This window comes from Aegilops tauschii, chromosome 2, assembly GCF_002575655.3.
Source record: "Aegilops tauschii subsp. strangulata cultivar AL8/78 chromosome 2, Aet v6.0, whole genome shotgun sequence".
Classification (NCBI taxonomy): Eukaryota; Viridiplantae; Streptophyta; class Magnoliopsida; order Poales; family Poaceae; genus Aegilops; species Aegilops tauschii.
The window spans coordinates 580,039,299-580,066,439 of record NC_053036.3 but is presented as its reverse complement, the minus strand read 5'-3'; the positions used below and the strand labels follow the sequence as shown (position 1 = coordinate 580,066,439).

General features: G+C 47.2%; 3 protein-coding genes across 3 annotated transcripts; all 3 read left to right on the top strand.

Moving 5' to 3' along the window:
- Nucleotides 1–1,335: 1,335 nt before the first annotated feature.
- On the top strand, nt 1,336–5,753 carry LOC109736827 (probable inactive histone-lysine N-methyltransferase SUVR2). Its single transcript, XM_020296048.4, has 8 exons — nt 1,336–1,771; nt 1,887–2,361; nt 2,992–4,013; nt 4,121–4,386; nt 4,507–4,573; nt 4,685–4,735; nt 5,208–5,307; nt 5,416–5,753. Exons 1-8 carry the CDS (start codon nt 1,583–1,585, stop codon nt 5,457–5,459), a joined length of 2,214 nt encoding a protein of 737 aa, XP_020151637.1. The 5' UTR covers nt 1,336–1,582; the 3' UTR covers nt 5,460–5,753.
- A 3,992-nt stretch (nt 5,754–9,745) lies between these two features.
- LOC109736828 (methylmalonate-semialdehyde dehydrogenase [acylating], mitochondrial) lies at nt 9,746–16,152 on the top strand. The gene is made up of 19 exons (XM_020296049.4): nt 9,746–10,005; nt 10,089–10,174; nt 10,276–10,350; nt 10,458–10,619; nt 10,750–10,828; nt 11,281–11,435; nt 11,637–11,700; nt 12,122–12,201; nt 12,501–12,566; nt 13,142–13,192; nt 13,293–13,444; nt 13,547–13,637; nt 14,595–14,675; nt 14,750–14,827; nt 14,964–14,999; nt 15,075–15,118; nt 15,199–15,277; nt 15,606–15,696; nt 15,794–16,152. The coding sequence occupies exons 1-19, from the start codon at nt 9,978–9,980 to the stop codon at nt 15,898–15,900; spliced, it is 1,605 nt and encodes a 534-aa protein (XP_020151638.1). The 5' UTR covers nt 9,746–9,977; the 3' UTR covers nt 15,901–16,152.
- Nucleotides 16,153–17,499: 1,347 nt separating this feature from the next.
- Nucleotides 17,500–21,443, top strand: LOC109736829 (zinc finger BED domain-containing protein RICESLEEPER 2). The gene is made up of 3 exons (XM_020296050.4): nt 17,500–17,645; nt 18,102–18,449; nt 18,790–21,443. The coding sequence occupies exons 1-3, from the start codon at nt 17,615–17,617 to the stop codon at nt 21,036–21,038; spliced, it is 2,628 nt and encodes an 875-aa protein (XP_020151639.3). The 5' UTR covers nt 17,500–17,614; the 3' UTR covers nt 21,039–21,443.
- The last annotated feature ends 5,698 nt before the right edge of the window (nt 21,444–27,141 follow it).

Genomic DNA, 27,141 nt, shown 5'->3' with positions numbered 1-27,141 from the left:
AAGATACAAGATAGAAGACTTCCTCCCGTGGTCGGATGGGACTCTCCTTTGCGTGGATGGCAAGCTTGGTGTTCGGATATGAAGATCCCTTCCTCTGTAAACCGACTCTGTACAACCCTAGGCCCCTCCCGTGTCTATATAAACCGGAGGGTTTAGTCCGTAGAGGCAATGACAATCATACATGCTAGACATTAGGGTTTAGCCATTACGATCTCGTGGTAGATCAACTCTTGTAATCCTCATATTCATCAAGATCAATCAAGCAGGAAGTAGGGTATTACCTCCATCAAGAAGGCCCGAACCTGGGTAAACATCGTGTCCCCTGTCTCCTGTTACCATCGACCTTAGACGCACAGTTCGGGACCCCCTACCCGAGATCCGCCGGTTTTGACAACGACAGCCGCCGCCCCGACCTCTCTCCACCCGCCCGCCGCCCCGACTCGCTCCGGTCGCCGCCGCCCCCCGTTGGCGCCGAAGAAGACGCCAAGGGCAAGTCGGGTTTCTTCGGCGTGAGGGCGAGCCCTCCGGGAACTTCAGAGTGGACTTCTCTGATGCCGGGCGGTGTTGGTGGCTCGGCACGTATCCCACCGCTGACGAGGTCGCGCGTGCCTACGACGTGGCGGTGTGGCGTACCAGACAGCCGAAGACGGACCTCAATTTCCCGGAGATCGAGACCTGGGTGGTGGCGGAGTGGCTCGTGCCGCAGGGCATATGGATGGAGGAGATGCCATGCCGGCGAAGAAGAAGAAGAAGAGACTGGCGGTTGTCGTCACTCCCGGCGATAGCGACGAGGCGGTGATGGCTCGGTTTCGCAGGAGCATCCCGAGTACGTCCAATCCGAGCAAGAGTTCTACTGGAAGCGTGATGCCGAGGAGAAGAAGAAGAAGAAGGAGGAGGAGGTGAAGAAGGAGGACGAGGCCAGCCCCTCGACAGTGATCCTCATCGAGTCATCGTCGGAGGAGGACGAGGAGTTCTGGGGGCTCTCGGATGACTCCGAAGAGTCGTACTGGATGCCCTCGGACGACGAGTAGTTCTGCTAGTTTAAATTTATGTCATCTATATGTTTGAATTTGATGTTTGAACTATGGTGAGATGAAGTAGTAGTTGGTCATTTCCAGAATTTTACATCTTTATTTTGGACCATCTATTAGAGTTGCTCTTTTACATCTCCGTTTTGCATCATCTGTTGAAGTTGAGTCTTTTTTTAAGTTGTAATTTTTTTGATGATGTAAATTTTTATATCACTAATTCAAAATACCAAAATATACGTCATCTATTGGAGATGCTCTAACCAACACATAGTAATTGCTTGGTTGGATGAGATAGGAGCAAGACGAGTAGAGTAGCCAGTGAAGGAGTGAGGCGTCCTCTGGTCTTCTTCCACCGACCACACCCACCGATCAGCACTCCGCAGCACTGTGAGCGACTGACACTCGACGAATCGCCAAGGAAGCGAGAGGGGAAAACAAACCAGCCAGCCACCGCCCACAAACCCCAGCCAGGCCAATCCCCAAGCTTTCTCCTGCAAACCCTAGCAATGGCGACGCCGCTGTGAATCGGATCTGGTCCTAGCGGATCCAAGATGGGTTCTTCCCGAGGTAACCGCAACGTGAGGGCACGGCGGGCCGTGAAGGCCATGAAGCTCCTCGGCATCTCCAGGGAGCAGACCGCCCCCGTCCTCAAGCGCCTGGTCGAGCTCTACGACGACAACTGGCAGCTCATCGAGGCCGAGTCCTACCGCGCCCTTGCCGACGCCATCTTCGACGAGCAGGTCCCTCCCTTTCTCCCTTTCTCCCTTCCTTCCTTCCTGCCCCCCTTCCGGCATCCATCCATACCGAGAACCCCCGCTGTCGGAGGAGCTGATGAAATGGTTGCTCTGCTTTCAGGCCAACGGCGGCCCAGCCAATGGCGGGGGTCAGGTGCAGGGGCAGGAGGAGCTCGATCTGGAGCTGGAGGAGACAGGCACCGTGCCGGAAATGTTCACGCCGGAGGACGACGACCAGCGCCCTTCCACCTCCCTCGCCGTCGTCCGCAAGGACCCGGATAACCACATCAGCGCACCGCGCTCAGGGACTGGTTCCAGAGCAAACCCCCTTGGCCCTCACCCAACTCAAGCCGCTTCGCCTACACAGACCAGAGCGCTGAGCAAGCGGAGGCAGATGCAGATGCAGATGATGGATGAAGATTTTCAGCAGCCTGTCTTCCTGAGAGAGCCCAAGCCTGAACCTGTCGACATGGATGCAGTGGACTGTCTGAATGTGCAACCTGGCCTGATTCACCGTTCGCGCAAGCGCAGCGCGCCCTCCTCGGAGTTTCTGGCATTGCCTCCGCCTGACCAAAATCCTAAACAGATTTCAGAAGGTTCGCACTGACAATCTGAACTCATTCATCATTTTGTCCCGGTGCTGTAGACAACACGTTAAGCATATTGCCTGTCTTTTATTTTCAGATCATGACATTTTGACATTGTCTATGCACTGGGTGGTCATTTTAGTGTTTTAACCAATTAAGCAGTAGTTCTTTGTGTTGTACAGTAGAAGAAAGGATTTTCACTTCGTGCTATCCTGGCCTTATATCATGCTTAAAAATACACTTTATGTTCAGTAAGCCACTTGTCCTTTAGCATCCCTACCATTGAAGATATGTTAAGTACAGAATCAGGATTTGTTCATACAATTTGTGATATACCTTTCCACATGCATAAAGTTGGGGTTGCTAGCATCATTTAGAGAACATACACCTTTCAATTGATCGGTTCAGTTTCGTATATTGTTCATCTGGACTCTTATATTCACAATTGCTCCCAACATTGGTTGCAACCTTTGCTTGGTAACTTAACATGTTCAATAAGGCTTTCTGCACTTTTGAGGTTCCACCTGCTGAACCTTTGCTTTAACATGTTAAATAAGTCTTTAATCAATCACATCTTGCTGTTATTTTTTTTTCTTCTGAGCAATGGTCTTACTCTTTTGAACTTTTAACTTTATATAGGTGATAAAAACAGGACAACTCAGCGTTGCAGAGATAGGGAAATGCCTACTTTATCGGTAGAGCCAGCAAGCAGCACAATAAACAATGGAACGGGATCTGGAGATGGAAATGTGAAGGAAGCACCTTGTTTAGATGTTGATATAGCATCATCCCCTAGGGGTGATGTTAAGATGTCTCTGAAATTCAGTATAGACCCATCAAAGTTCCACATGCCTGCTTTGGAAGCAGTTTTGAAGATGGTTGAGAACAAATATCTTCGCTCTCACAAGGTTCTTCCTCCTGATTTTTCCATTCGCGGCCTCATGACTGAGATGTGCCAGTGTGTTGTGCAACTGGGCACTAAACATACTGTGGAGCATAATACGCAATCAGATACTGTTGGTAATGGCAGCTTGTCAGAGAATGCTATAAATAGGAAACGGAAAGCTAGAGAAGAACTGTTGGTTTCGAAAGGCTCGGAGAGTGGTCCAGCAAATTCAACCCTTGCCCAGCAACACCATTTGGCACTTTCTGTATCGAAGACTATCCATGACATAACTGATATATCCAAGGGAGAAGAAAATGTGAGGATATCAATTGCAGATGAATCTGGCAGAGAGAAATGCCCACCTTCCTTTTATTATATGCCAACAAACGCTGTATCCCAGAATGCTCTTGTTAGCATGTTTCTTGCAAAGATTGGCAGTGAAGACTGTTGCCCTGAATGCTTTGGCAACTGCTTGTCCGCACCGGCACCATGTGCTTGTGCAAGAGAAACTGGGGGTGAATATGCATACACACTGGACGGTTTGGTTAAGCCAGCATTCATTGATGAATGTGTCTCTATGAACCGATTCCCAGAAGAACATCACAGGGTGTATTGTAAAACTTGCCCGCTTGAGAGGTCTAGAAACAAAGCTTCACCAGAGCCTTGCAGGGGCCACCTTGTTAGGAAATTCATCAAGGAATGCTGGAGCAAATGTGGCTGTAGCATGCAATGCGGTAACCGTGTGGTTCAACGTGGCATAAGATGCAATCTGCAGGTGACATTTAATGTTTTTGTAAACATAGAATGTTGGGGCACTATAATGGCACATTTCCTTTATTTGCCATGTGCAGCATCCTGACTGGTACTTTTATTATCTACTAGGTGTTCTTTACCGAAGAAGGGAGGGGTTGGGGGCTCCGCACACTCGATGATTTGCCAAAAGGCACTTTTGTTTGTGAATATGCTGGGGAGATACTAACAAATACAGAACTGCATGAAAGGGCCATTCAAAATATGCAGAATGCTAGGTATACACATCCAATACTTTTGGATGCCGGTTGGTGTTCTGGAGGGGAGCCGAAGGATGAAAAGGCTTTATGCCTAGATGGAACATTCTATGGGAATGTTGGCAGATTCATCAACCACAGGTGTGCGCTTGTTCTTAACAGCCATGTTTATGATGCTCATTTTAAATGACAGCAAAGGGAAAGAGGCTTAACTTTTAATTGTCTTCTTACAAAAAAATCTGGTTGAAACACTCCATGTAGATGCTGTGATGCAAATCTAGCCATGATTCCTGTTGAAGTGGAGACCCCTGATCATCAGTATTATCATGTAAGCTACACTCAACAACTTTGTTATGTACCCGTACCAGTCTCTGAAAATACCATAAGATGGGCACACCAAGGTGATGATCTTATTTTCATTTTCTTGTTCATAAAACAGGTTGCATTCTTCACAAGCAAGAAGGTGGAGGCTTTTGAGGAACTGACATGGGTATGTGCATTATATAGTTTCTTGATATTGATGCAACCTTTGTTCATATAGACAAATGTCTCAATGAGCAAGACTACCAAATCCTGTGTACCTGCAAAGGTTAATGAATCTCATCGTATAGGTTGTTGCTGTCTAAGTGAGGTTGAGGTTGCTGTTCTATTTCTCAAGTCTTCTCTCTGAATGCATGTATATCCAGTGATCAATTTCTTTGTAGAATTTCCTTCGCATGACCGCATCAATGCTAGTACTATATCTCTGATCACAATCATGTGTGTTTACAACTGTTGACTTTATCTTCTGTTTACTGATCCCATCCCCAAGAATTTGTTTTCGTCCGTCAGTACTTATCTTTTACAGTAAGAAGTAGAAAGTGCGTCTCTGCTGCATGATGAAAAAAAATGTATTTACACTTTGGACACTAGAGCTGCAACAGAAGAGAAATATTTAGTGAGATGTTGTTTGCTGGTTGCAGGACTACGGCATCGATTTCGACGACGAGAGGCAGCCCATGAAAGCGTTCGAGTGCCTGTGTGGAAGCAGATACTGCCGGGGAGGCCGGCGCCACCTTCTAAGTACGCGCCTGTTTGTTTGTCATCGCTTGTCCTGGAAGAGTGTCTGCATGTTTGTTTTGAAGGCGTATGAGCTAACCCAGTACTGATTGTTTTTGGGTTGTTTTGCAGGGAAGGAGAGGAGGAGGAGCAGAGTTACCGGTACCGCGGGATGAGCCGAGGTATTAGAAGGTTGTTGATGCGATGCGATGGTTGCTTGTTTAGGAAGGGCTAATTAACCAACTAGCTAGGGTAATCAAGTAGTAATGTCACAAGCAAGGTGCTGGAAGTGGAAGAATGTATGTATGTCGTAGGTAGTTTGGCGTGTGCATTTTGGACAAGTGATGGATGGTATGGTAGGCGGAGGAGACGATGGCTCCTCTCCTCTGTGTAAAGGTAATATGTGTATGGAACTATGGGATCAAGTGACCTCGCTCGCTCTAGTTATTAATATAGAACAAGATGCACTACTTACTAGTCCAGATGTGTATATACATTTCATGGGTATTTGTATGTTACACCTCGCACTCAACTGGAAACAATCCTAGTGGGCTGACTTGGTTTGCTGTTGAACTGAAACCGTTTCTTTCAGCTGCCGTGCTCCAGTACAATCTTGCTGGTTGTAACTCAGCTCATTACTCCCTCAGGAGTAGCAGAGCCACAACATACGCAACACAGGCAGCGCTGCTGCCGTGCCGGTTCCTTCCCTTCCTACGTGTTTGGTGCTACCTCCTCTCCTTTTGAAACGTTGTCAGAGCATCTCCAGCCAGGCCCCCCAGACCATTTTTTAGCACCGACGTTGAAAAAACGGCCCAGTTACGCCCCAGGAGCCCAATTTTCACCGGTTAGGCCCGAAACTGACGACGGCGGATCCAGGCCGAACCCGGCGCGCCAGGGGAATAGTTTTTGGCGCGAGAGAACGGCAGGCCCGCCGAGTCAGCGACTCGCCTCCTTCGTCGTCCTCATCGCCTCGGTTTCCCGCAGGGAATCAATGCCAAAGCTGCCGCCGGATCAGCCTTTCATTGATTCCTCACAGGCGGCGCAGTGCGGTGACGCGCCCTCTCCCGCCACGCGTACATACGTTTGCCGCCCCCCCGGCCGCTATAAAAGCCGCCCCCTACCTCGCCCGTGGACGCACTCGCCCGCAGCCCCTCTCTCTCGCCGCCGACGCCCTCTCTTCCCCTCTCTCCCCGTCTAGCCACCGCGTGCACGGCCCGCCGATGGGAGAGCGGTTCCTCGGCGATGGAGCGACAGCCAACGGCTTCGGCCGCCGCCACCTGCACGAGTGGGAAGCCCACTTCCTCCACGAGGCGAACTACCCGGCGCCGCCTGACATGCGCGTGCCAGGGCGGTGGAGTCTCAGCATCGGGGGCGTCCCAGTCCCCCTGCAGCCCGACGTCGACCACCCCGTCTACTTCCACGCCGAGATCGAGCGTGTTCGGGCCTCTCTGCCGTAGGAGGAGCGGGACCTTCCGGAGTACGCCGCCAACAACCACGCGCACTGGGCGACGTACTTCCAACGCCGGCACGAGGAGCGGCTCGCCTCCACCAACAACGCGCCGGTGGTAAGGGGGCGCAACAACAACGACGTCCGCCGCCTGTGGTGGGGCGCCCTCGGCCGCACGCTCCACGCCGTCCTCGAGTACCTCGAGGGTGGCAACGATCCGCCGCTCGAGTACCCGAAGGCCCCGGCCCCGGCCCCCCGCCGGAGTGGCGGGCCGTGGCTGCCGAGGCGCATGCTGGGCGGGTCCTCCTCCTCCTCTTCCCGTTGCTCCTCCCACTCCTCCGGGTTGCCGGCGCTCATCAGCGTCAAGGCCGAGCCTGTGGAAATGCCGCTCGGCCGGCGCACTCGCGGCGCCGCCCTCGACATCAACGAGGGCGGCTGTGCCTCCTCGGCTCCTACCTCCCGCCTCGTCAAGCCGAAGACGGAGCCGGGGCTCGCCACCATGAAGAGCGAGCACGATGACATGACCGCACTCGACGACGAGGCCGCCATGAAGTGGGCGCGGGAGGACTGGGCCCGGCTGGAGATGGAGCGCCAGCGCCGCGCCCTAGAGGAGATCGCTGCTCGGCGCCGTGGCCGCGATGAGGGAGGCGTCATCGTCCTCGAGGACAGCGACGACGACGCGCCACCGCCGGCCAAACCAATCTGCCAGGGCGACCCCGGGCAGGGGTCCAGCAGGGACGGACGCGGTGTGAAGAAGGAGAAGGAGGAGGACGACGGCGGCAGCGACTACGACGCCTTCAGCAAGCTCTTTGGCCTGTAGGCCTGTCAGCAGCAGTTTTTTTCCTTTTAGTACATTATGTTTTCAATATGCAAAAAGATTGTGGAACGCCTAAATATCGCCGAATCTATATCTTGTTTGCCGAATTTTGGCCGAGTATGTTTTTAAAAATATTTACAAAACGTCGACTGGGGGCGACAGCTGGAAACCCGATCGCCCCACGCCAAAATTATCTCCGGTTCGTCCAAGGGGGGCGCTATTTCCAGCCCCTGGTGTGTGTGTGTGTGGGGGGGGGGGGCGCTAGAGATGCTCTCAGATCTGTTATAAAGTTCACAAAAACCATAAAAGCATTCCAAATATAGTACAAAATACATTGAGATCCTTGGGCCATTGAACGCCCACTGGCACCACCAGAACGAGCCGATGACGCGGGGCTTAAGGACCAGTGTCCCGGAGCCATGCTTGTCGTCGTTGAACCTTGAGTCGGTTAATATGGCATGGTGGAAAAAGACCTATTGGATGAAAAGAAATTGATGGATGGACATGGTGGGAGCGGGAACTGGTTGATGAAGTGTTCTGCGTGGCAGAAAAGAAATTCTACTTATCTCTACTATTAAAGGGAGTTAATACGTCATTGTTTCGCATGCAGTTGTTAATACAAAAACAAATTTGAAAACCGAGCACCGAATTAATATGAAAATCAAGCCATTAATTTAATTAATTTGCTAGACAATTAAATACAAATACAATTAATTAGGTCTATTTAAACAGACATTTTTTGCGCCAAATCAGTTTGAAAACCGAGTCATTAATATAATTAATTAATTATTAGTCAGGGAATAACTAGGCATGCAAATAATTAGCAGAAGCATTTTTTTCCAAACGTATTTTCCATAACAGTAGAGATTCTTTCCAAAATAACTCAGGCCCCTCCCAATGCTCCACCTTGTACATGTGCTAAGCCTTCCACGTAGGCAAAAAATCTGATGTGGCAAGTTATTTAAGAGGAGAGAGATGAGTTTGGTGACCCCAGAAAGAACCAATGCTAAGCGCGTGAACATAGGCAAAACATTTAAAGAAAAGAATCCCACCAATACATGAAAGGCTTTAGTTGCTAAATCATTAAATGAAGCAAGCTTAGCAACCATAAGCTAAGCACCTATGCATTGTGGAGTATAGTTGCTAAGCTATTTAATGCGCTTAGCACCTCATCTAAGCACCCATGCATTGGCAGCAGCCTCATAATCTACCTCTTAGCATGCATTCAGAATAATTAGCCATCAACGTCATAACACAGTCAATGCTACGGTGGCCGAGGACAATCGGTCACACTCACTCTGTGCATATGAAAAGCAAACCGAAAAACCATACCGAAAATAAACCGAACCGAATCAATTTTACGGTTTTTATGGTTTCTGGTTTCGGTATGGTAAGAACTTTTCATACCGATTTGAACTTTAATTTTTATGGTATAGGCCGAAAAATTGAATGGTTAACCGAATAAACCGAAGTAAAAATAAATTTATATTTCTTGAGATGAACAACCATATAAGTTGTCATTTTTCTTGTACATGAGTCAAATTCCCTACTAAGCACATACTTGTTTCTTGTAACATAGTCATTTTTTCTTTTTAAAATGCTAAGCACGTCCATAACCATCAATAGATGAATCAATGCATGCATATACACATATATAGTTATATACTATTTATGTAAAATAGTATGTGTTTTGAGTCATAAATTTGCAAATTATTATTACGTCATTTTCAAATTCGCGTCAACTTTGGTTATTATGGTATATACCGAAACCATACCGAAATAATTTGGCATATACCGAAACCGAACCATATTTTAATTTCATACCGTATTTACTGAAGTATTAATACCGTACAAACCAAAAAACCGTATAAACCGAGCCATGTAAAACCAAAAAAACCGAACGCACAGAGTGAGGTCACACACTCTTCAAATATATTTTTCATCCCGTAGCAGCGCACGGGTACTTAACTAAGATTTTTAAGTCCACTATAAGCGAGTTATGGCGGAAACATTGAATATCGGTCCTTCGTTATCTTAGATCTGATGCATACATTGCTCCAATAACGTCGGATTTACCTATTTTAGAGTGGAGATTCACTCATTTTGCTTCGTATGTAGTCCGTATTTAAAATCTTTATATTTAGAAAAACGGATGGAGTTTAATAATAATTAAATGACAGAGATAGAGATATGTATCCTAGCTGGAAAGAGAATCCCGTGACGCCTGCCTTCCCATCTCCTCCGCCGCCGCGGCGGCGCAGCCTAATCGGCGGGTGGCAGATACCACGAATACGACACCAACAACCACTCCTCGCCTGTCGCCACTCCGCTCTCCCCTCCCCTCTTCCTCCCTCCCTCCCTCCTCGTCACCGCTCCGCTCCACTCCACACCCCTGTTCCCAGACGCAACCACCGCCGCCGACGACCGACGATGCTTCGCGCCGTCCTCCTCCGCTCAGGTAGATCGCTCCCCTCCCTCTCTCCCTCCCCGTCCTCCATCCCCTGAGGCCGCACGCGGTTCCTGACCCCTTCCCCGTCGCAGCCTCCGGCCTCCGCCGGTCACCGATGGCCGCCCCGCTATCCACCGCCGCCGCCTCCTGGCTCACCGAGGGGACCTCGCCGTCGCCGGTACGCGCACGCCCCTCTCGGAACCCCCAATCTGTTGTTCCTATCCGTGTAAGCGTCATTTCCGCCTGGTGTGAGTGACCGCCGCCTCCTCGCACTCGCAGCCTAGGGTGCGCCTCCTCATCGGCAGCGACTTCGTCGAGTCGAAGGCCACGGAGCACGTCGACGTCACCAACCCCGTAAGCCATCCTCCTGCCTCTCGGCCCGTCGGTCCCTCCTTCAGTTGGAGTTGGTCGATTTTATAGCTGTGGAGATGTGATGTGACGCGGGCATTCCAATGTCGCAGGCGACGCAGGAGGTGGTGTCCCGGATCCCGCTCACCACCGCCGACGAGTTCAGGGCCGCGGTGGACGCTGCCAGGACCGCCTTCCCAGGCTGGCGGAGCACGCCAGTCACGGCGCGGCAGCGCATCATGTTCAAATACCAGGAGCTCATCCGGGCCAACATGGTAGTATTATTTCTGAACTTCTTCCGATTTTCATCAATAGAAACCATCAGTTATTGGTTCCTGCTGCAGTAATTCTGTGCTTCATTGGTGGTGATTAATTCTGTGCTTATTTGGTGGTGATAAATACTAGGATAAGCTGGCAGAGAACATTACAACCGAGCAGGGAAAGACGCTGAAAGATGCTTGGGGTGATGTATTCCGTGGTCTAGGTTTGTTTTCAATTTTCATACCACTACACTTGTTTTTCGCCCTTTTCTGCTTGGTTAGATAGATAGTATAATTATCTTAACATCCCATTCATGTTAGTTGATCCACGGGCAATCCGCAAGTCTGATGAGTTTACATTCTCTGTTCATGCTTGGAATATGTAACAGTAACACTATTCCGCTAGAAGATACACAAACCGGTCAGTAAGCAGAATAAATCATCCACATAATAGCAGGTTATATATCCTCATGTATGCAGTTTAAGACATGGTATTCTATTTTGCACACCTTCTACATTGCAGGACATGTCGATGCCACGAGTATCTTTTATTTGCCCTTAATACGCTTGATTCTGTGAAGTGACATTTTCTTCGTGAGACGCCTCTTGGTTATATTGGTTATTTAACACACTGGCTGTAAGTTTTTTGATTTCAATCAAACTTCTAATTTTGTAGAGGTGGTGGAGCATGCTTGTGGAATGGGGTCACTGCAAATGGGCGAATACGTATCTAATGTTTCTCATGGGATTGACACCTTTAGTATTAGGGAGCCACTTGGCGTATGTGCTGGGATATGCCCATTCAATTTCCCTGCCATGATTCCCCTATGGGTATGCCTGACTTTCACTGTTTCTTTAACATCAGATTTTGTTCTTATTACTTACCAGGACTCTAGAGTGTATCACCTGTACAATTTCCTGACCTTATTCTGTCAGTAACTTTGTTTGTTAATGTCTTCTATTATTCTTTGTAATATAAGCTCAGGAGAGAAAATTTGATCGTGCGGGTTTTCTTATGTTCTTTGGATGCAGATGTTCCCCATAGCTGTTACTTGTGGCAATACTTTTGTTCTAAAGCCATCAGAAAAGGATCCAGGTGCTTGCTTTTGCCATCGTATTCTTGCCCAATTTGCTGAGGTTTTTAGGAACTCTAGTATTCGTTGCCCATGCATTGGAATACTGAGGTTTTTAGATTTTTAGGGTTTTGAAAAAACTGTGCTGCCAAACTAGGCCTAAACGGCCTAAAATCCTGCTCACAGGGGGCAAAAGGACAAAGATATTGACCAAGAATCCAAAACAGGATATAGAGATGGGCTCAATGCTATTGCATAATTTATATCACACTTGAAACGTGCTTTCCAACTCTGGAAGGAGGGATTTGATCATTTGCCACGTTTTAAAGTACCATGTATCATTGTAAATGGCGGTCCTTTAAAATGCTTTAATTCTCGGCCATTTTGACAGAAAGACTGCACACAGTTAATTTTGAGATTTGATGGTATTATATTTGTCAACAGGGGCTGCTATGATGCTTGCGGAGCTAGCGATGGAGGCTGGTTTACCAAAGGGTGTGTTGAACATTGTTCATGGTACCCATGTACGGTATTCTTAGCTTTTTTTAGCTTGTCATTGGGTTTGATAATTTGCTTCTCATGTGCTGCTGATGCCTGGTGTTGTTTCATTTTAGAACACATAAAATGATTGATACTTTGTGGGCAAAGCCTATTGTCTTTACTCTTTGGAACACCGGCAAAGCAGCACATCTTGAAACTTCACACTTCCTCTGGAGAATTATCTGCTCATATTGGATACATGAACCTTTTATGCTTTTTCTGGATACATGAATCTATTAGGCTTCTTAGGTTACCTGGTTCTCATTTTGTTTTACTTTATCAGGATGTTGTCAACAATATTTGTGATGACGAGGCTATTAAGGCAGTATCATTTGTTGGTTCCAATACAGTAAGTGGATCAATGATCTCCCTGAACCTTGATTTACAAGTACACTTTCCTGCATCGACCATCTAACTAATATTCTGCTCTTCCGATACGTATCGACATATTTGTTTTCCGCTCTTGGGTCATCAACCAGACCTCGCTGTAGAAACAAGGATATGCATGCATTCTCAATCACATGCACACATGACAAATCTTTTTATGTGTTATTGTAGTGTTTCAAAACTTAATTAGCTTACTGTGCTGACCAATAAATTCATTTACCAAGATGCAAATAAGAGTTTTTTGTGCCAATACAGGTGTTCTTGCTGTTGATGTATTCGTGTTAATGGCATGTTTTTTTTCCGCGAATACGCAAAGCTTGCGTATCATTGCATTGATAGAAGAAGCGTGTTAATGGCATGTGTTCTCTTGTATTGAGAGATGTGCAGAAAAAAGAGAGATGTGCAGTTATAACTTATGAGTTCTATTTTTGATCATTTACATTAGAGTTTTAACCCCATATCAGAATTGCTATTGTACTCCTGTTGCTCAGAGCTAGCTAGCAGTTGTGCTATCTCTGATCTCTCTCTCCTTCTCAGGCAGGTATGCATATATATTCTAGAGCATCTGCGAGTGGGAAGCGTGTTCAGGTGGGTTTGCTTCTAATCATGACTTCCTGAATAACCATTTTTCCATGCCTTTTGCATTCTAAGCAGTATAATTCAGAATAACGGTTTCTGTTTCCTTTAGTGTAACATGGGTGCAAAGAATCATGCCATTATCCTTCCTGATGCTGATCGAGATGCCACATTGAATGCCCTTATTGCTGCCGGTTTTGGTGCAGCTGGGCAAAGGTGCATGGCATTGAGCACTGCTGTTTTTGTTGGAGGTTCAGAACCATGGTAGAGTTCTACGATTTCTATCCAAGACAAGTTTTTTAGGCTAAAGTTTTTTTTTGGGGTCAGATTTTGAGGAAGCATTGTCAACCTTATCTTTTGTTTTAGGGAGGATGAACTAGTCAAACGTGCAAGCAGCCTTGTAGTTAATACCGGAACAGCTAATGATGCAGATCTTGGTCCAGTGATCAGTAGACAGGTTTGCTTTTTTAGGACATGTTTTTGTACCCATGTTATTCATATTTTCCTACTTATGGATACTGATATTTTCTTTTAAAATTGAATATTTGAACATAGGATCATTTTTTTTGTCGGAGGATATTCAAACTTCCAAATTTAAGGGGTAAAAAGAGATCTTGTGAAGTTTAGATCTTCAAAAGGCCGGTTGATTACCTGTTTAAAATTGGACGATAGAACAGTAGTTACTTATTAACCACTCAAGTTTATTTAGAAGAATTAATCATGAAATGTTGAGTGAGTAATCTTCGTATAGCCTCTGTATGGAATATGATCCCATTGAAAAAAAATGCTACACCTGTTTTTGTCATGATGAACTGTTGACATATGGTATAGCCTTTCCAGAAACATATTAGCTTTTGGGGTTTGACCGTATGTATCATGAGCTTTAGATTTACGTTCATAGTCATTGCAATGGTAACTAGTAGTTCCCCTGTCATAATCTCTGCCTGGAGCACATATATATGCCACTGCCACTGCTATGTTTGTGATTAATTGAGTTTTTTGTGTGGGGCTAAGCTACTAAGGCCCACATTGGGGCCATAGAAATAAATTATCGTAAATATTAGCTTGATAATATAACAGCCACTTTTCTCTTTGGGGGCTTCTCTGTGACCTCAGGATTCATATCACTTACTCCAGTTCACAGATTGTCGATGTTTTGACTCTTTAAAAGCTTTGTCTACCTATATTTTAAAATATTTGGATTAGAACTTAGGAATTATCTTCAAAAGTACTTCCATGATATCATAATTTTGTTAGGACTTATATACAGAAAAACAGTGACCAGAGTTGTGGTTGTAGACCATGTCGATGACCAAAACTTCTGCTTTTTGGGAACTGGAGGGAGTTCTAGATTGGTATTAGAGCCCTTTGTTTTCTTGGTGAATCTTGTGCCCTAACAGTTTGGTATCAATAGGCCAAGGACCGCATCTGCAAGTTAGTCCAAAGTGGTGCTGACAGTGGTGCTCGACTTGTGCTGGATGGGAGGGAGATTGTGGTAATTTTAAGAATTCAGTTATTGAACTGCCTGTGTGCAATTCCTGGTATGCCTGATAGCTATGCGCTGTGCAGGTTCCTCAATTTGAGGATGGCAACTTTATTGGTCCAACTGTGTTGGCTGATGTTAAAGGTGATATGAAGTGTTACCAGGTATTTTTAGAATGTTTACTTTGCATCAGTTTTAACATTATTTTTAAAAAGAGTACCCACTTTTTCCTTCCCAAGATAGAATTGGACGATCATTTGCCTTGTTATATCTGATTGAAACCTGGAAAACTTGAAACAGGAGGAAATTTTTGGTCCAGTTCTTCTCTTGATGAAGGTATAACAAACTTGTTTCCTTCTCTTGACACCATTAAATTTTTATTATGCTGATTGTGTTATCAATTAATTGCAGGCAGAGAGCCTAGATGATGCCATACAAATTGTAAACAGAAACAAGTAATTTTTGTCTCTCCTGTGAGCTCATATAGGCAAAGCATTGGTTGCAGTTTAATGATTTATTTACAAATCGTCCTCAGGTATGGCAATGGGGCTTCCATCTTTACCACATCTGGTGTCTCAGCAAGGAAATTTCAGACGGACATTGAAGCTGGCCAGGTACTGCATAGCATTTGTGATGGATTAGTTACCTAATCGTGTAAGCTAGTAGTTGGGTAGTACTCCTACATTACAAGGTCTGAAAACGTTTTGGAGAAAATGTCAAACCTAGTCGTGTATTGTTTCTTGCTAGATATTACTCCCTCCGTCCCATAATATAAGCGTTTTTTACACTAGTGCAGTGTAAAAAACGCTCTTATATTATGGGACGAAGGGAGTAGAATATAACCTGAAGTTAAACACACACATGAACATTTAGATATATATATATAACTTTCCTAGAAGAGTACTGCCCGTATGAATCACAATGTATCGCTTTCCTTTGTAGGTGGGTATCAACGTGCCAATCCCAGTACCCCTGCCATTCTTCTCCTTCACGGGCAGCAAAGCTTCCTTCGCAGGAGACTTGAATTTCTACGGTGCGCCTGCTAATCTCACTTGATCATCCTTCTCCAGCAGACTACCTAGAGTCTCATCTGGGCATAACTAACACCGTAAACATGGATGCTTGCGCAGGCAAGGCGGGCGTGCAGTTCTTCACCCAGATCAAGACCATCACGCAGCAGTGGAAGGAGTCGTCTCCCCAGCGCGTTTCTCTCTCCATGCCCACCTCGCAGAAGTGAAGTCACCCGAGCTAGCTCATGTATGTGGAAATAAACCCAGGCATTGATGTGGAATTTAAGCTTCACAGGAGTTGCTTTCGTTAAGGGTAACTCTTGTGATGTCTTTCATTGTGCTGCCGATAATAAGAAAGAAAATCCCAGATTAGACGACCGAATCGCACACACACAGGAGAGCATGTATTTGTACAGGGACCAAATCAATGTGAACATGCAATGGCTCAATATTACATTGTCACTGAACTTGCAGCCAAATCGCCGTGTGGGGCATGGCGGCCGGAGGCGGCCTAGAAATGAAGCTCTTGCTGGCCTCTATGTGAAATTAGATCTTAACCCACACTTTACTTTCCCATTTGATGATCACCCCACCACTCTCAAAGATTGATGGGGCCCTGTAAGTCAGTACCTGGGGCAAATCATCTAATACCCTGTTCGGTAATCCACCAACTCCCAGAATCTGCGGAGTGAGGAAATTACAGCTCCATCATTTTGAACTACAACTTCACTAGCTTTGGGAGCGGAGGTGTGGAGCAGAGCGACACTGAACAGGGCCTAAATCTTAATAGTGTGGCAAATAATCTAATCGTCTTCTCCGGTGATACCTAAACACGGGGTTAACGGAAGATGTTCATGGGCCAAACACCGCCGACCTTTCAGAAAACAAAACAATGGAAGAATGTTAATCATGATAGAAAACTTGTGTGTACTAATCAAACTGAGGCGTCCAGAAAATCATGCCCATAACTATTAATCTATTACAAATACATTGATTTGGATCTAATATCCAAAATAAATAAATAAAGTACCTTTTATGATTAAGCAATGGAATCTTTTAAAATTATCTTTGTTATGCTATCAGTCTCTGCAAGACTTTGGCAAATCGATACTGTCACTCTTTCATCCACACGGACTTGGTTGCTAATAAAGGTTTTTGAAAGCTCATTCAGTCATCCATCCAAAAAGATGGAAAACCTTGAGTGATAACGTATTTGGCCAGAGACGATCCACCAAAGTGCACACTACAAATCACAATGTTGATGTAAGATTCCAACTTCACAAATAATCAAACCAGCAAAAACAACTTGACACAATAACATAAACTCATTAGATCTGTATAATCGAATTTGCCAAATAAAATAAAAGATTAACTTTATTCACACAAAACTATGATCACCACTAGATGTTGACGACGAAAACATAATTCTTAAAGATTCGAGACCCTCCACCTCTCAGCGTCAAGATGGCAGCCAAAGGCGAAGGGACCGGAATTTCTCCGGCGGCCGCTGCAGTTCTCCGAGCAAACCCTGACATACGACTTACTCCATCCATCCCAAAATAGGTGACATGGTTTTAGAAATAATAATGGTATAGATAGTGATGTAGAAGGACCTGTGAGTGGAAGCCCAGAATAAGAGTTTTTTTTTTTGAAGGACAGAATAAAAGCCGAAATCAAAAGAAGACAGAATGAGATTGACCCAATAGAAGCCCATCCAGCCTTGAATCCAGGCCGAACCAATAGATTATATGGGTTTTAACAGGGCCGACCCACCAAGAAGCCACAGCCCAGTTCCTGCACGCATCTCGTCTTTAGGGTAGGTGGTTCCTCCTCCAGGAAGCGGAAGCCCATTCTCGCCACTGAAGGAGAGAGGGAAAGATTGGGGGGAAGCGCCCGGCGAGCCCGCCGAGGAGCGGCGGTTCTCCGGCGGGACCACACACCATGCGTCGGCGATCGCTTCCCGGCGGTTCAGGTTAGCCCGCCGTCGCTCTGCTTTGCTTTCCCCTTGCTCTGTTTCCCCTCGCGCTTATCAAGAAACCCTCGCGCGCTGTGCTCTGCTACATACTGCGAAGCAAAAGGTGCCATTTTTGGTCGAGTTCTGTGACATTTCGTGCCTGGAAGAAGTTTCCGCTTAGCAGGATGCTTCGGATTGTGGTAGTGTTGGGGTGCTCGCGCTCGGTAATCTAGGTTTTAGGCCGGGAGACTGAATCCTCAAGTATGTGTTTTTTTATTTTGGCGGACGGGCAAGAAGTATATGTATGTGTCCCTCTGGTCTTGAAATTATGGAGGATGCCATGTGCTCAGATCGATGTAGGGTTTCTTTTTGGAACTATATGGATTTCTTCTTACATACTTCTGAGATTATGTGATGCTTTCTTCTTGGACTGATATGTGATTTCTTTTCATACTTAACTGAGTGCCTGTGAAGCTATGGGGAATCCTGGTAAGCATGAGAAGGATGGCAGCATGAAGGCAATGGTCAAATTTGATGGTGCTGACATCTCACTCAGAAAGAAGCTCAAGAATCAGTCCAAGGTGGCGCCGGAGGAGTTGCAGCCGATCCGGGAGGAGTTGCAGCCGATTTGGGAGGAGTTCCAGCCGATCTATCTGAATGGGAAGGTTCAGTTTGCAGACTGCCTCCACTGCCACAACCGCCTCGGCTACAATGGGGATAGCTTTCTGCGCCGGCATCTGAAAACCTGCCCAGCCAAACCGGAATCGACGTCGGCCCAAGTGACGGAGTGGATGTCGCCACAGGATTCCTGCCTCCCAATTGGTATGTTCATTTTTGCCTATTCAGGCTCCATGCCATTACCTTCTACTTGGCTCCGTGTGTAGACCACACTTCAGTAGTAGTAGATTCCTACTTCCCAAATGGAATGTCCATTTTTGCCTATCGAGGTTCCATGCATTACCTAGCTAACGGTGTCCAGTCAATTTTAATAGTAGTGATTTGTTAGTTAGCAGTGTGTAGTTTAAGATCTGGATACACAAATATTCCTTTATTAAGATAATTGAACTCTGGCACAAAGTAGCTATTCGTATTGTATTCATGGTTTTGGTGAATGGAATTAATCCAGTTTTCAGCACATGTTTGGTTGATGAAATTATTGCAGTGACGATCGACGACATAGGCTCAGTAAGTCCCCTAAAACTGAGGTCAAAAATGTGGGAGGGTTTCACACCCATCTTCGTTGAGGGGAAACTGCAGGGTGCAGATTGCATCCATTGCCACAAGCGCCTCAGCAAACATGGAGGCCATCTGAATCGACATGCTCTAGCCTGTTCAAAACGACATGGGCATGACCGCAGTCATCAGAAGGGTAACCGTTCTAGTCTACCTAAATTGAAGTCCAGGGTGCGAGAGGAGTCTTCGCCTGCCAGGAAAGCTCAAATCACAAAATGCTCTAGCAAGCTCCGCAGGGCTAGCAGCTCCAGTGGCATCACCTATCGGCCCATTCAAGTGGTGTCAGATCATCTATCCCTACCAGCACCAGATGGTACAAAATGCTCTAGCAAGCTACGCAGGGCTAGCAGCTCCAGTGGAATCACCAATCGGCCCATTCAAATGGTGGCAGATCATCTATCCCTACCAGCACCAGATGGTTCAAAATGCTCTAGCAAGCTCCGCAGGGCTAGCAGCTCCAGTGGCATCACCTATCGGCCCCTTCAAGTGGTGGCAGATCATCTATCCCTACCAGCACCAGATGGTACAGGGCTGAAGAAACAGAAGACCTCGTCTATGACTAATGCAACTGCCATAAGCACCAGCAAGTTTGGTCAAGATTCACCTTATCAAGATATCGCCAGATTGATAACTTTGCATGGTTATCCTTTGTCAATTGTGGAGAATGAAGATATGAGAAGAATTTTAAAGAACATCAGTCCCATGACTAACAAAGTCTCTCTCAGTGATATGGAAGAACATTTACTTGCTCTGTTTCAGAAGAAGAAGATAAACGTCAAGGATGAAATTGCACTTACCTCCCAGCGTATCTCGCTATCAGCAAGCATCTGGACTCATGATGGACCTGAGCCAGCAGTAAATTACCTCTGTTTGACAGCACATTTTATTACTGAAGACTGGAAAATTCACAGATTAGTAATCAAATTCGGCATGTATTGGTGCTCACCTACTAATTTGGAAAGGATAATACACTGCAAGGAGGCTTGTGTTCCAGAGTCGGAAAGTGGATCATACAATGTCATATGGGATGCAATCAGAGACTGGAATCTTGACCAGAAGATTTTGAGCTTGACTTCAGTTGGTGAAATTAAGAATGATGCAAATACCTTGAAGCTCAAGGAGATGCTCATAAAGAAGAGGTGTCTTCCCATCAGAGGCAAGCTGTACAACATTGCTTGTGTGGACGATATGCTAAACAGTGTTGTTTCTGATGGACGATCATATATGCTTTTCCTTGTTGGTGACATAGTAAAGGACTTCTTTGGGGCATGTGCATCTTCATCATCGATGCAACAGCAGCTTCTGGAAGTTATTTCACAGATGAGTTTGAAATGTCCGCAAGAAGATGCCAAGTGGTGGCACAAGTTATATTTTAGGCTTGAAGTTGTGTTGCAATTCAACAAGTTGTTTCCTGCTGCAGAAGTGCTGTCTCCAGAAGATATGACAGCTACTTGGTCTATTTGCAAGATTTTGAGGACATTTTATCGTGTCATCGAAGTAATTTCTAGCCCTAGCTCTCCGACAGCAAATGTATACTTCAGCGAGGTATGGAAAGTGAGGACAGTTCTGCAAGAAGAAGCATCAAACGATCATGCAGAGATTGCTAATCTGGTCATGGAGATGCAGGAAGCGTTTGATGAGTACTGGCAAAACTCATACGTGTGGCTGTCAATACCTGTTGTGTTCGATCCAAGATTCAAGATGAGCTTCATAAAATTTCGCCTGCAACAGGCTTACAGCACAGACTCGCTTGGCTACTTTTCTGAAATACATGATACTGTCCAGGAACTCTTCGATGAATACTACAATGCCACGGATCAGCTGAGTGGCGTCCGTCTTTTAGGTAGTGCAGCTCTGGATGCAGATGATGATGATGATCCTTTGGAAGATTGGGATGACCATCTCAATTGCCGGATGTCTTCAGAACTTGACGACTACCTTGGGGAGGTTCTAGTCCCAAGAAAAGACGATTTCGACATTCTTAAATGGTGGATGGAACACACAACAAAGTACCCCACACTTGCTGCTATTGCCCGGGACGTCTTAGCGATGCCGGCATCTGCTGTTCAATCTGAAGCAGCATTCAGTAGCAGCGGGCCAGTAATTCCAAAGCACCAGAGCACACTGAGCATCGAGACGATTGAAGCACTTGTGTGTAGTCGAGATTGGATGAGATAAATTTGCAACGTCCTATCACTAACACACCTCGCCATCCTATGATCACCAACCCAGTAGCGCGATGCTGCGGTTGAGTGCAAAAGGGTTTCTGATTGGCAGAATTGATCTTCACTCTGTTTGCTTGTGGGAACAATGCGATGGACTTCCTTGGTTTTGGAAACTACAGCGATACGTAGTGTGCTATGATGGTGGTGCTGAAAGAGTAAGCTTCTGTTAGAACTTTGCATGTTCATGTTGATCTGCAGTTAGCTGCTAGTAGCTTCGATAGTTATGCTGCTTAATCTCATGTTTGCATTAGATGTTACGTTCTTTAATTTATGAAGTTCCATGGCAAGACTGAACTTTTCCGGAAAGGATACCATGTAACTGTTCTCATACTCTTTTTTAAATCCATTTTACGCTTCACATTCTGGTACTTTCATTATCACATCGTTGGTTATGGACTTCTGACAAAATTCTGTCATATATCCTTACTGGAGTGCAGCTGTGTGCTTGGCTCTTCTGAAAATTAGAAATAATGCTCGTTTTGAATGGAAGGGGATTCGTTCCCTGCTGAACTGGTATGTTTGTTATACGGCCTGTGTGTTCCTGAAATAGTTGGAAGGTCTTCATTCGCCGGAGGACAAACAGGCGTTGGTGGATGGAGGTGAGATTCTCCAGGCACTTGCGCCCAGGAGCCGCGAAGCTGCGTCAAGCTCTGAAGATGAACACAAAATTTAGGAAGGGGACCTGGCAGCGCCAGTCGCCTGAAGATATCTGCGCGGCTCTTGAAACTAACTCTATCACGGCGAACCGAGGAGGGTTCACGTTCTGTTTTGCGCCTGAGCGAGGGTTGCTAGGTTGGGGGCTGCTGCTGTGGCCTGCCATGTTCTGTTTTTGGTTCAGGTTCTAGCCTTTTGGGTGCTCCTCATGCTGGTTGTGTTGTTCTTCTCCTCACCCCCACACCACCCGCTCACCTAGTGTGGGGGGAGTATATGAAAAAAAAGTACAAGTTCTTTTACTACTCCCTCCGTTCCGAAATATACGTCGTTGGGGACCTTGTTCCGACCAGGTGAAAAACTGCTAAATGACGTTAAAGTTAGGAATAAGCAACTTATATTCCCATGAGGCCATAGGCCGATATATATACATGTACAGGTGTGGAACATATGCAGGAAACCCCTTATACAACGGGATAAATACAAAGGGATACATGACCTATATTATAACTCTAACACCCCCCCTCAAACTCATGATGGAGGAACAACACTGAGTTTGGAGAGATAAAAGCCATGTTGTGCTCTAGTCTGGGCTTTCGTCAGGAAATCCGCCAACTGTAACTCGGAAGGCACATACTGAAGAGCAATAACCTAATCCTGCACAGCAGCGCGCACATAGAAAGCATCAACACCAATATGCTTGGTGAGCTCATGCTTCACAGGATCGCGCGCAATGCTAATAGCACCTGTACTGTCAGATAAGAGCAGAGTCGGTGTAGTGACAGAAACACCAAAATCCTGAAGTAACCACCGTAACCAAGTCACCTCTGCCGTCAAAAGAGCCATGGCTCGCAACTCAGCCTCAGCACTCGAACGGGAAACTACAATCTGTTTCTTCGTCTTCCAGGCAATGAGAGAACCGCCAAGAAAAACACAGTAAGCAGAAAGTGAACGGCGATCAGAAGGATCACTAGCCCACGTAGCATCCGCATAGGCCTGAAGCTGTAAAGAACTGGAGCTAGGAAAGAATAGACGGTGAGAGATTGTGCCCCGAAGATATCGGAGAACACGAAGGAGATGACTATAGTGAACCGATGTGGGAGCAGAGACAAACTGACTCAGAATATGAACCGGATAAGAGATGTCCGGACGAGTGACAGCTAGATAGACAAGACTGCCAACGAGATGACGATAACGCGTCGGATCAGGGAGAGGATCACCATCAGTAGCACGGAGGTGAACATTGAGCTCCATAGGAGTCTCAACAATGCGCTCGTCAGTAAGAGCAGCACGAGCAAGAAGATCCTGGATATACTTTTCCTGAGATATAGAAAAGCCATCAGAGGTAGAAGAGACTTCAATCCCAAGAAAGTAGCGAAGAGGTCCAAGATCAGACATAAGAAACTGCTCACTAAGACGGGCCTTTACAAAGGCAATATACTCGGGGTCATCCCCAGTGATGACCATATCATCAACATAGAGAAGAAGAAGAGTCCGGCCACGAGGAGAAAGGTGAATAAACAATGCTGGATCATGAGCACTTGCTGAAAAACCAGCAGTAGTGACCACAGAGGCAAAACGCTCAAACCAGGGGCGAGGGGCTTGCTTAAGGCCATAGAGAGAGCGACGAAGACGACACACCATGCCATCAGGAACAGAATACCCAGGTGGTGGCTGCATGTACACCTCCTCACGCAGCTCACCATTAAGAAAGGCATTCTTAACATCAAGCTGAGATATAGACCAGTGGCGTGCAGAGGCAACGGCAAAAAGTGTGCGAATAGTGGTCATATGGGCCACAGGAGCAAAAGTCTCATCATAATCACGACCATGCTCCTGCTGAAAACCACGAGCCACGGGACGAGCTTTGTGACGCTCAAGAGAACCATCGGAGCGAGTCTTAACCTTGTAGACCCACTTACAAGTGATGGGACGGACTCCGAGAGGAGGAGAAACAAGATCCCAGGTACCAGTGCGTTCAAGAGCAGCAATCTCCTCTGCCATCGCAAACTGCCATTCAGGATGAACAACAGCCTGACGGTAAGAAGTCGGCTCAAGAACAGCAGCACCAGCGGTGGGAAATCCAAAGCGATCAACAGGCGGACGAGGACGAGAACGCAAGCCATAAGTAGGCTGAGAGGAAGAGGACGACTCATCCAAGGAAGCATCCACAGGTCGTGAACGACGAGTGTAATGCTGAGAAAAAGATGGAACAAGAGAAGGAGGAATCGCCAAGGTAGAATCGGGGGGTGGCGACGAAGAAGTCACCGGAGAGGAAGGTGTAGAATCCGGTGACATGCTAGGTGAGGAGACCGGGAAAGATGGTGGCGGCGAATCGACGAGGGGTGGAGAAGCAGAGGGAGTGGAACGAATAGGCACATGCGCGACGGGGGTGATAGGTGAGTCAGGAAAAGTGAGGAAAGAGATATCCTGCACTGAAAAAAAGAGGAAGATGGGCGTGGGTAGAAAGGACGAGACTCATCAAAAGTCACGTCTCGAGAGATACGCATCCGACGACCAATAGGATCCCAACAACGATAGCCCTTATGCTCATCACTGTAGCCTAAGAAGACACACTCAACAGACTGAGCGGTCAGTTTGGTGCATTCGCGAGGGGCAAGAAGAACATAGCAAACACAACCAAACAAGCGAAGCATCGAATAATCGGGAGAACGATCAAAAAGACGCTCAAAAGGAACACCACCCTGCAAAGCAGCGGACGGCTGAAGGTTGATGAGATAGGCGGAAGTGGAGATAGCCTCGGCCCAAAAATGAGGCGGAAGAGAGGCGGCGATCATCATAGCACGAGCCGTCTCAAGAAGGTGACGATGCTTGCGCTCAGACACGCCATTCTGAGCATGAGCACCAGGACAAGAGAACTGGGCAAGAGTACCCTGCTCAGCAAGGACACCACACAACATCTTAGAGATATACTCGCCAGCGGAGTCAGCATGAAAAACACGAATGGGTGAAGAGAACTGAGTATGAACCATGGCAGCAAAATGCTTATAAATAGACAACACCTCACTACGTGAAGTCATGAAATAAAGCCATGTGTAACGAGAAAAATCATCGATGAAAATAATATAGTATTTATGACCACCTTTCGAAGCAAAAGGAGCCGGACCCCATACATCAGAATGGACTAAATCGAAAGGACGCTTAGACACTGACTCACTATGTGAATATGGTAACTGAATCTGCTTGCCAAGACGACAACCCTGACACTCTAAAGAGACATCTCCTGAGACAGACCCCAGAAGACCTCGACGAACTAAAGACGATAACCGAGAACCACACAGATGACCAAGTCGATGATGCCACTGCTTGAAGGAACCAGTAACAGAGGCGACAGCAGCGGAGGGACTGGCGATGGTGGTGGCAGCGGAAGGAACATGAAGCCAGTCCAACTCCCAAAGACCCTGAAATCACGGTGGCGAGGGCCAGCCCCAACCAGAGTGTGCGTGCGACGATCCTGGACAGAACAAGAGTCAACGTCAAGGATGACACGACAACCAGAATCAGTAAGTTGACCGGCAGAAAATAGATTCATGGTAAGTCGAGGAACATGAGCAACATCAGGAACAGAATAAGAAGGGGTGGAAAGATGGCCTCTACTAGCAACAGAAAGTGGAGTACCATCAGCAGTGAAGACATGAACAGGAGAATCCAGCGACCGAAGAGAAGACAAAGCGGAAGAATGAGAAGACATATGAAAAGAAGCTCCAGAGTCCAGAACCCATGGGGATGTACCTGACTGTGTAGAGGGCGGGTGCTCATTGCGGGAAGCATCAGTCACAGAACCAGCAGTACCCGTCGAGGAAGAACCTGAAGCCGCGAGCAGACGCTTAAGTCTCAAAATATCCTGCTCAGTCAAAGCAATGGCTGAAGCTGTCGAGGGAGATGACGAAGTCCCTGAGGAGGATGATCGCGCCTTGCGCAGGTGTTTCCGCTTTGTGTAGCACTGGGACTCAATATGACCATCATTGTTGCAGTAGTCACAATGTGAACGGGGGCGACCTGAGCCTCCAGAAGGAGTGGGCAAGAGCGGCGGAGCACTCGAGCGAGAATGGGGCGGTGCAGCAGGTGGAGTGGAAGAAACCCGAGTAGCGAGCACAGAGGGAACCTCCAGCAAACCAGCACCACGTAAGCGAGTCTCCTCTGCACGAATCTCTGAAAGCGCCTCCATGAGAGAAATACGGCCACGAGCAAACAACTGAGCACGCCGGGGCTCAAACTCCTTACGGAGACGAGACATGAACTCGTAGACGCGATGAAACTCCAAGTTGGCCTGGACAGCCTGGCAGCAGGGGCAAGTACGACAACCAGCACTGCGGAGAGAATCAAGCTGGCGCCAGATAGCAGAACTCTGTGCATAAAAGTCATCAACAGTAGAGTCACCCTGCTGAAGAGCATGCTCCTGACGAACCACAGAAAGGTATAAGGCATCACCAGAGGGCTCATAGCGCTGACGAAGACAGGTCCACATCTGAAAGACAGTAGGAAGACCCAGAAACTCAGAAGCAAACTGAGGCAGAACACTAGCAGTGAGAACAGCTGCGGCACGAGCATCATCATCAAGCCACTGGGTGTAAACAGACAAAGCACCATGATAAGTCTGGAGAGCCTCCTCATAAGCCAAAACCCTCTCATCATAAGCACGATCAGCAGTCTCATCAGCAAGCTTAGCCGCATTCTTGGCGGCCTGAGTAGCGTCCGTAGGAAGAACCAGTGGAGTCGGCGGAGTGGGGGCCACCGGAGGGACCGGACGTGGCGGACAGCAGACCTCGCCAGAAAGAACACCCCAGAGACGAATGCCACGCATGTGAATGCGCATGAAGCCAGCGAACTCAGTGTAGTTGGTACCATCGGAGATCACCGGACAGCGAGGGGCAGCAACATAGCCCGATGCAGCAGACATTTTTTATTTTATTTGGCAAAGATCCGAAGTCAGCAGGAAGCCGGACGAGGACGGCGGCTGGGAGCGGGATCTGGCACGGGAAACCGGCGAGAAGGGCAGCTGGGGACGGGATGGATCCTGGACAGAACAAGATCGGGAGGAGAGGGAGCGGCCCAGCCCAGCCTGGCGAACCACACAGCAGCGGCCGATCGGGAGGAGAGCCGTAGCCCAGCCCAGACTGGCAATCCACTCGATCGGGAGGAGAGGCGGCGGCCGATCGGGAGGAGAGCAGCAACCCAGCCCAGCCTGGCGATCCACTCGATCGGGAGGAGAGGCGGCGGCCGATCGGGAGGAGAGCAGCAGCGACGGGGACTTCGAGCGGGAGGGAGGGAGCGACGACAGCTGCGAGCCTTCGAGCGGGAGGGAGAAAACACGGCGGCGACGGGATTGGATCGTAGCACGAGTTGCACGTGCGAAAAAAGAGACCTAAAGCTCTAATACCATG

Excerpts from the sequence above, each read along its gene's own strand:
- LOC109736829 (XM_020296050.4), top strand. The coding sequence starts at position 17,615 with ATGCGTCGGCGATCGCTTCCCGGCGGTTCAG. Across the intron at positions 17,646-18,101 it reads ATCGCTTCCCGGCGGTTCAG|CTATGGGGAATCCTGGTAAG; the intron begins GTTAGCCCGCCG and ends GTGCCTGTGAAG. Across the intron at positions 18,450-18,789 it reads GGATTCCTGCCTCCCAATTG|TGACGATCGACGACATAGGC; the intron begins GTATGTTCATTT and ends AAATTATTGCAG.
- LOC109736827 (XM_020296048.4), top strand. The coding sequence starts at position 1,583 with ATGGGTTCTTCCCGAGGTAACCGCAACGTGAGGGCACGGCGGGCCGTG. Across the intron at positions 4,387-4,506 it reads GGCAGATTCATCAACCACAG|ATGCTGTGATGCAAATCTAG; the intron begins GTGTGCGCTTGT and ends CACTCCATGTAG. Across the intron at positions 4,736-5,207 it reads CTTTTGAGGAACTGACATGG|GACTACGGCATCGATTTCGA; the intron begins GTATGTGCATTA and ends TGCTGGTTGCAG.
- LOC109736828 (XM_020296049.4), top strand. The coding sequence starts at position 9,978 with ATGCTTCGCGCCGTCCTCCTCCGCTCAG. Across the intron at positions 10,829-11,280 it reads TGATGTATTCCGTGGTCTAG|AGGTGGTGGAGCATGCTTGT; the intron begins GTTTGTTTTCAA and ends CTAATTTTGTAG. Across the intron at positions 13,445-13,546 it reads GTTGGAGGTTCAGAACCATG|GGAGGATGAACTAGTCAAAC; the intron begins GTAGAGTTCTAC and ends CTTTTGTTTTAG.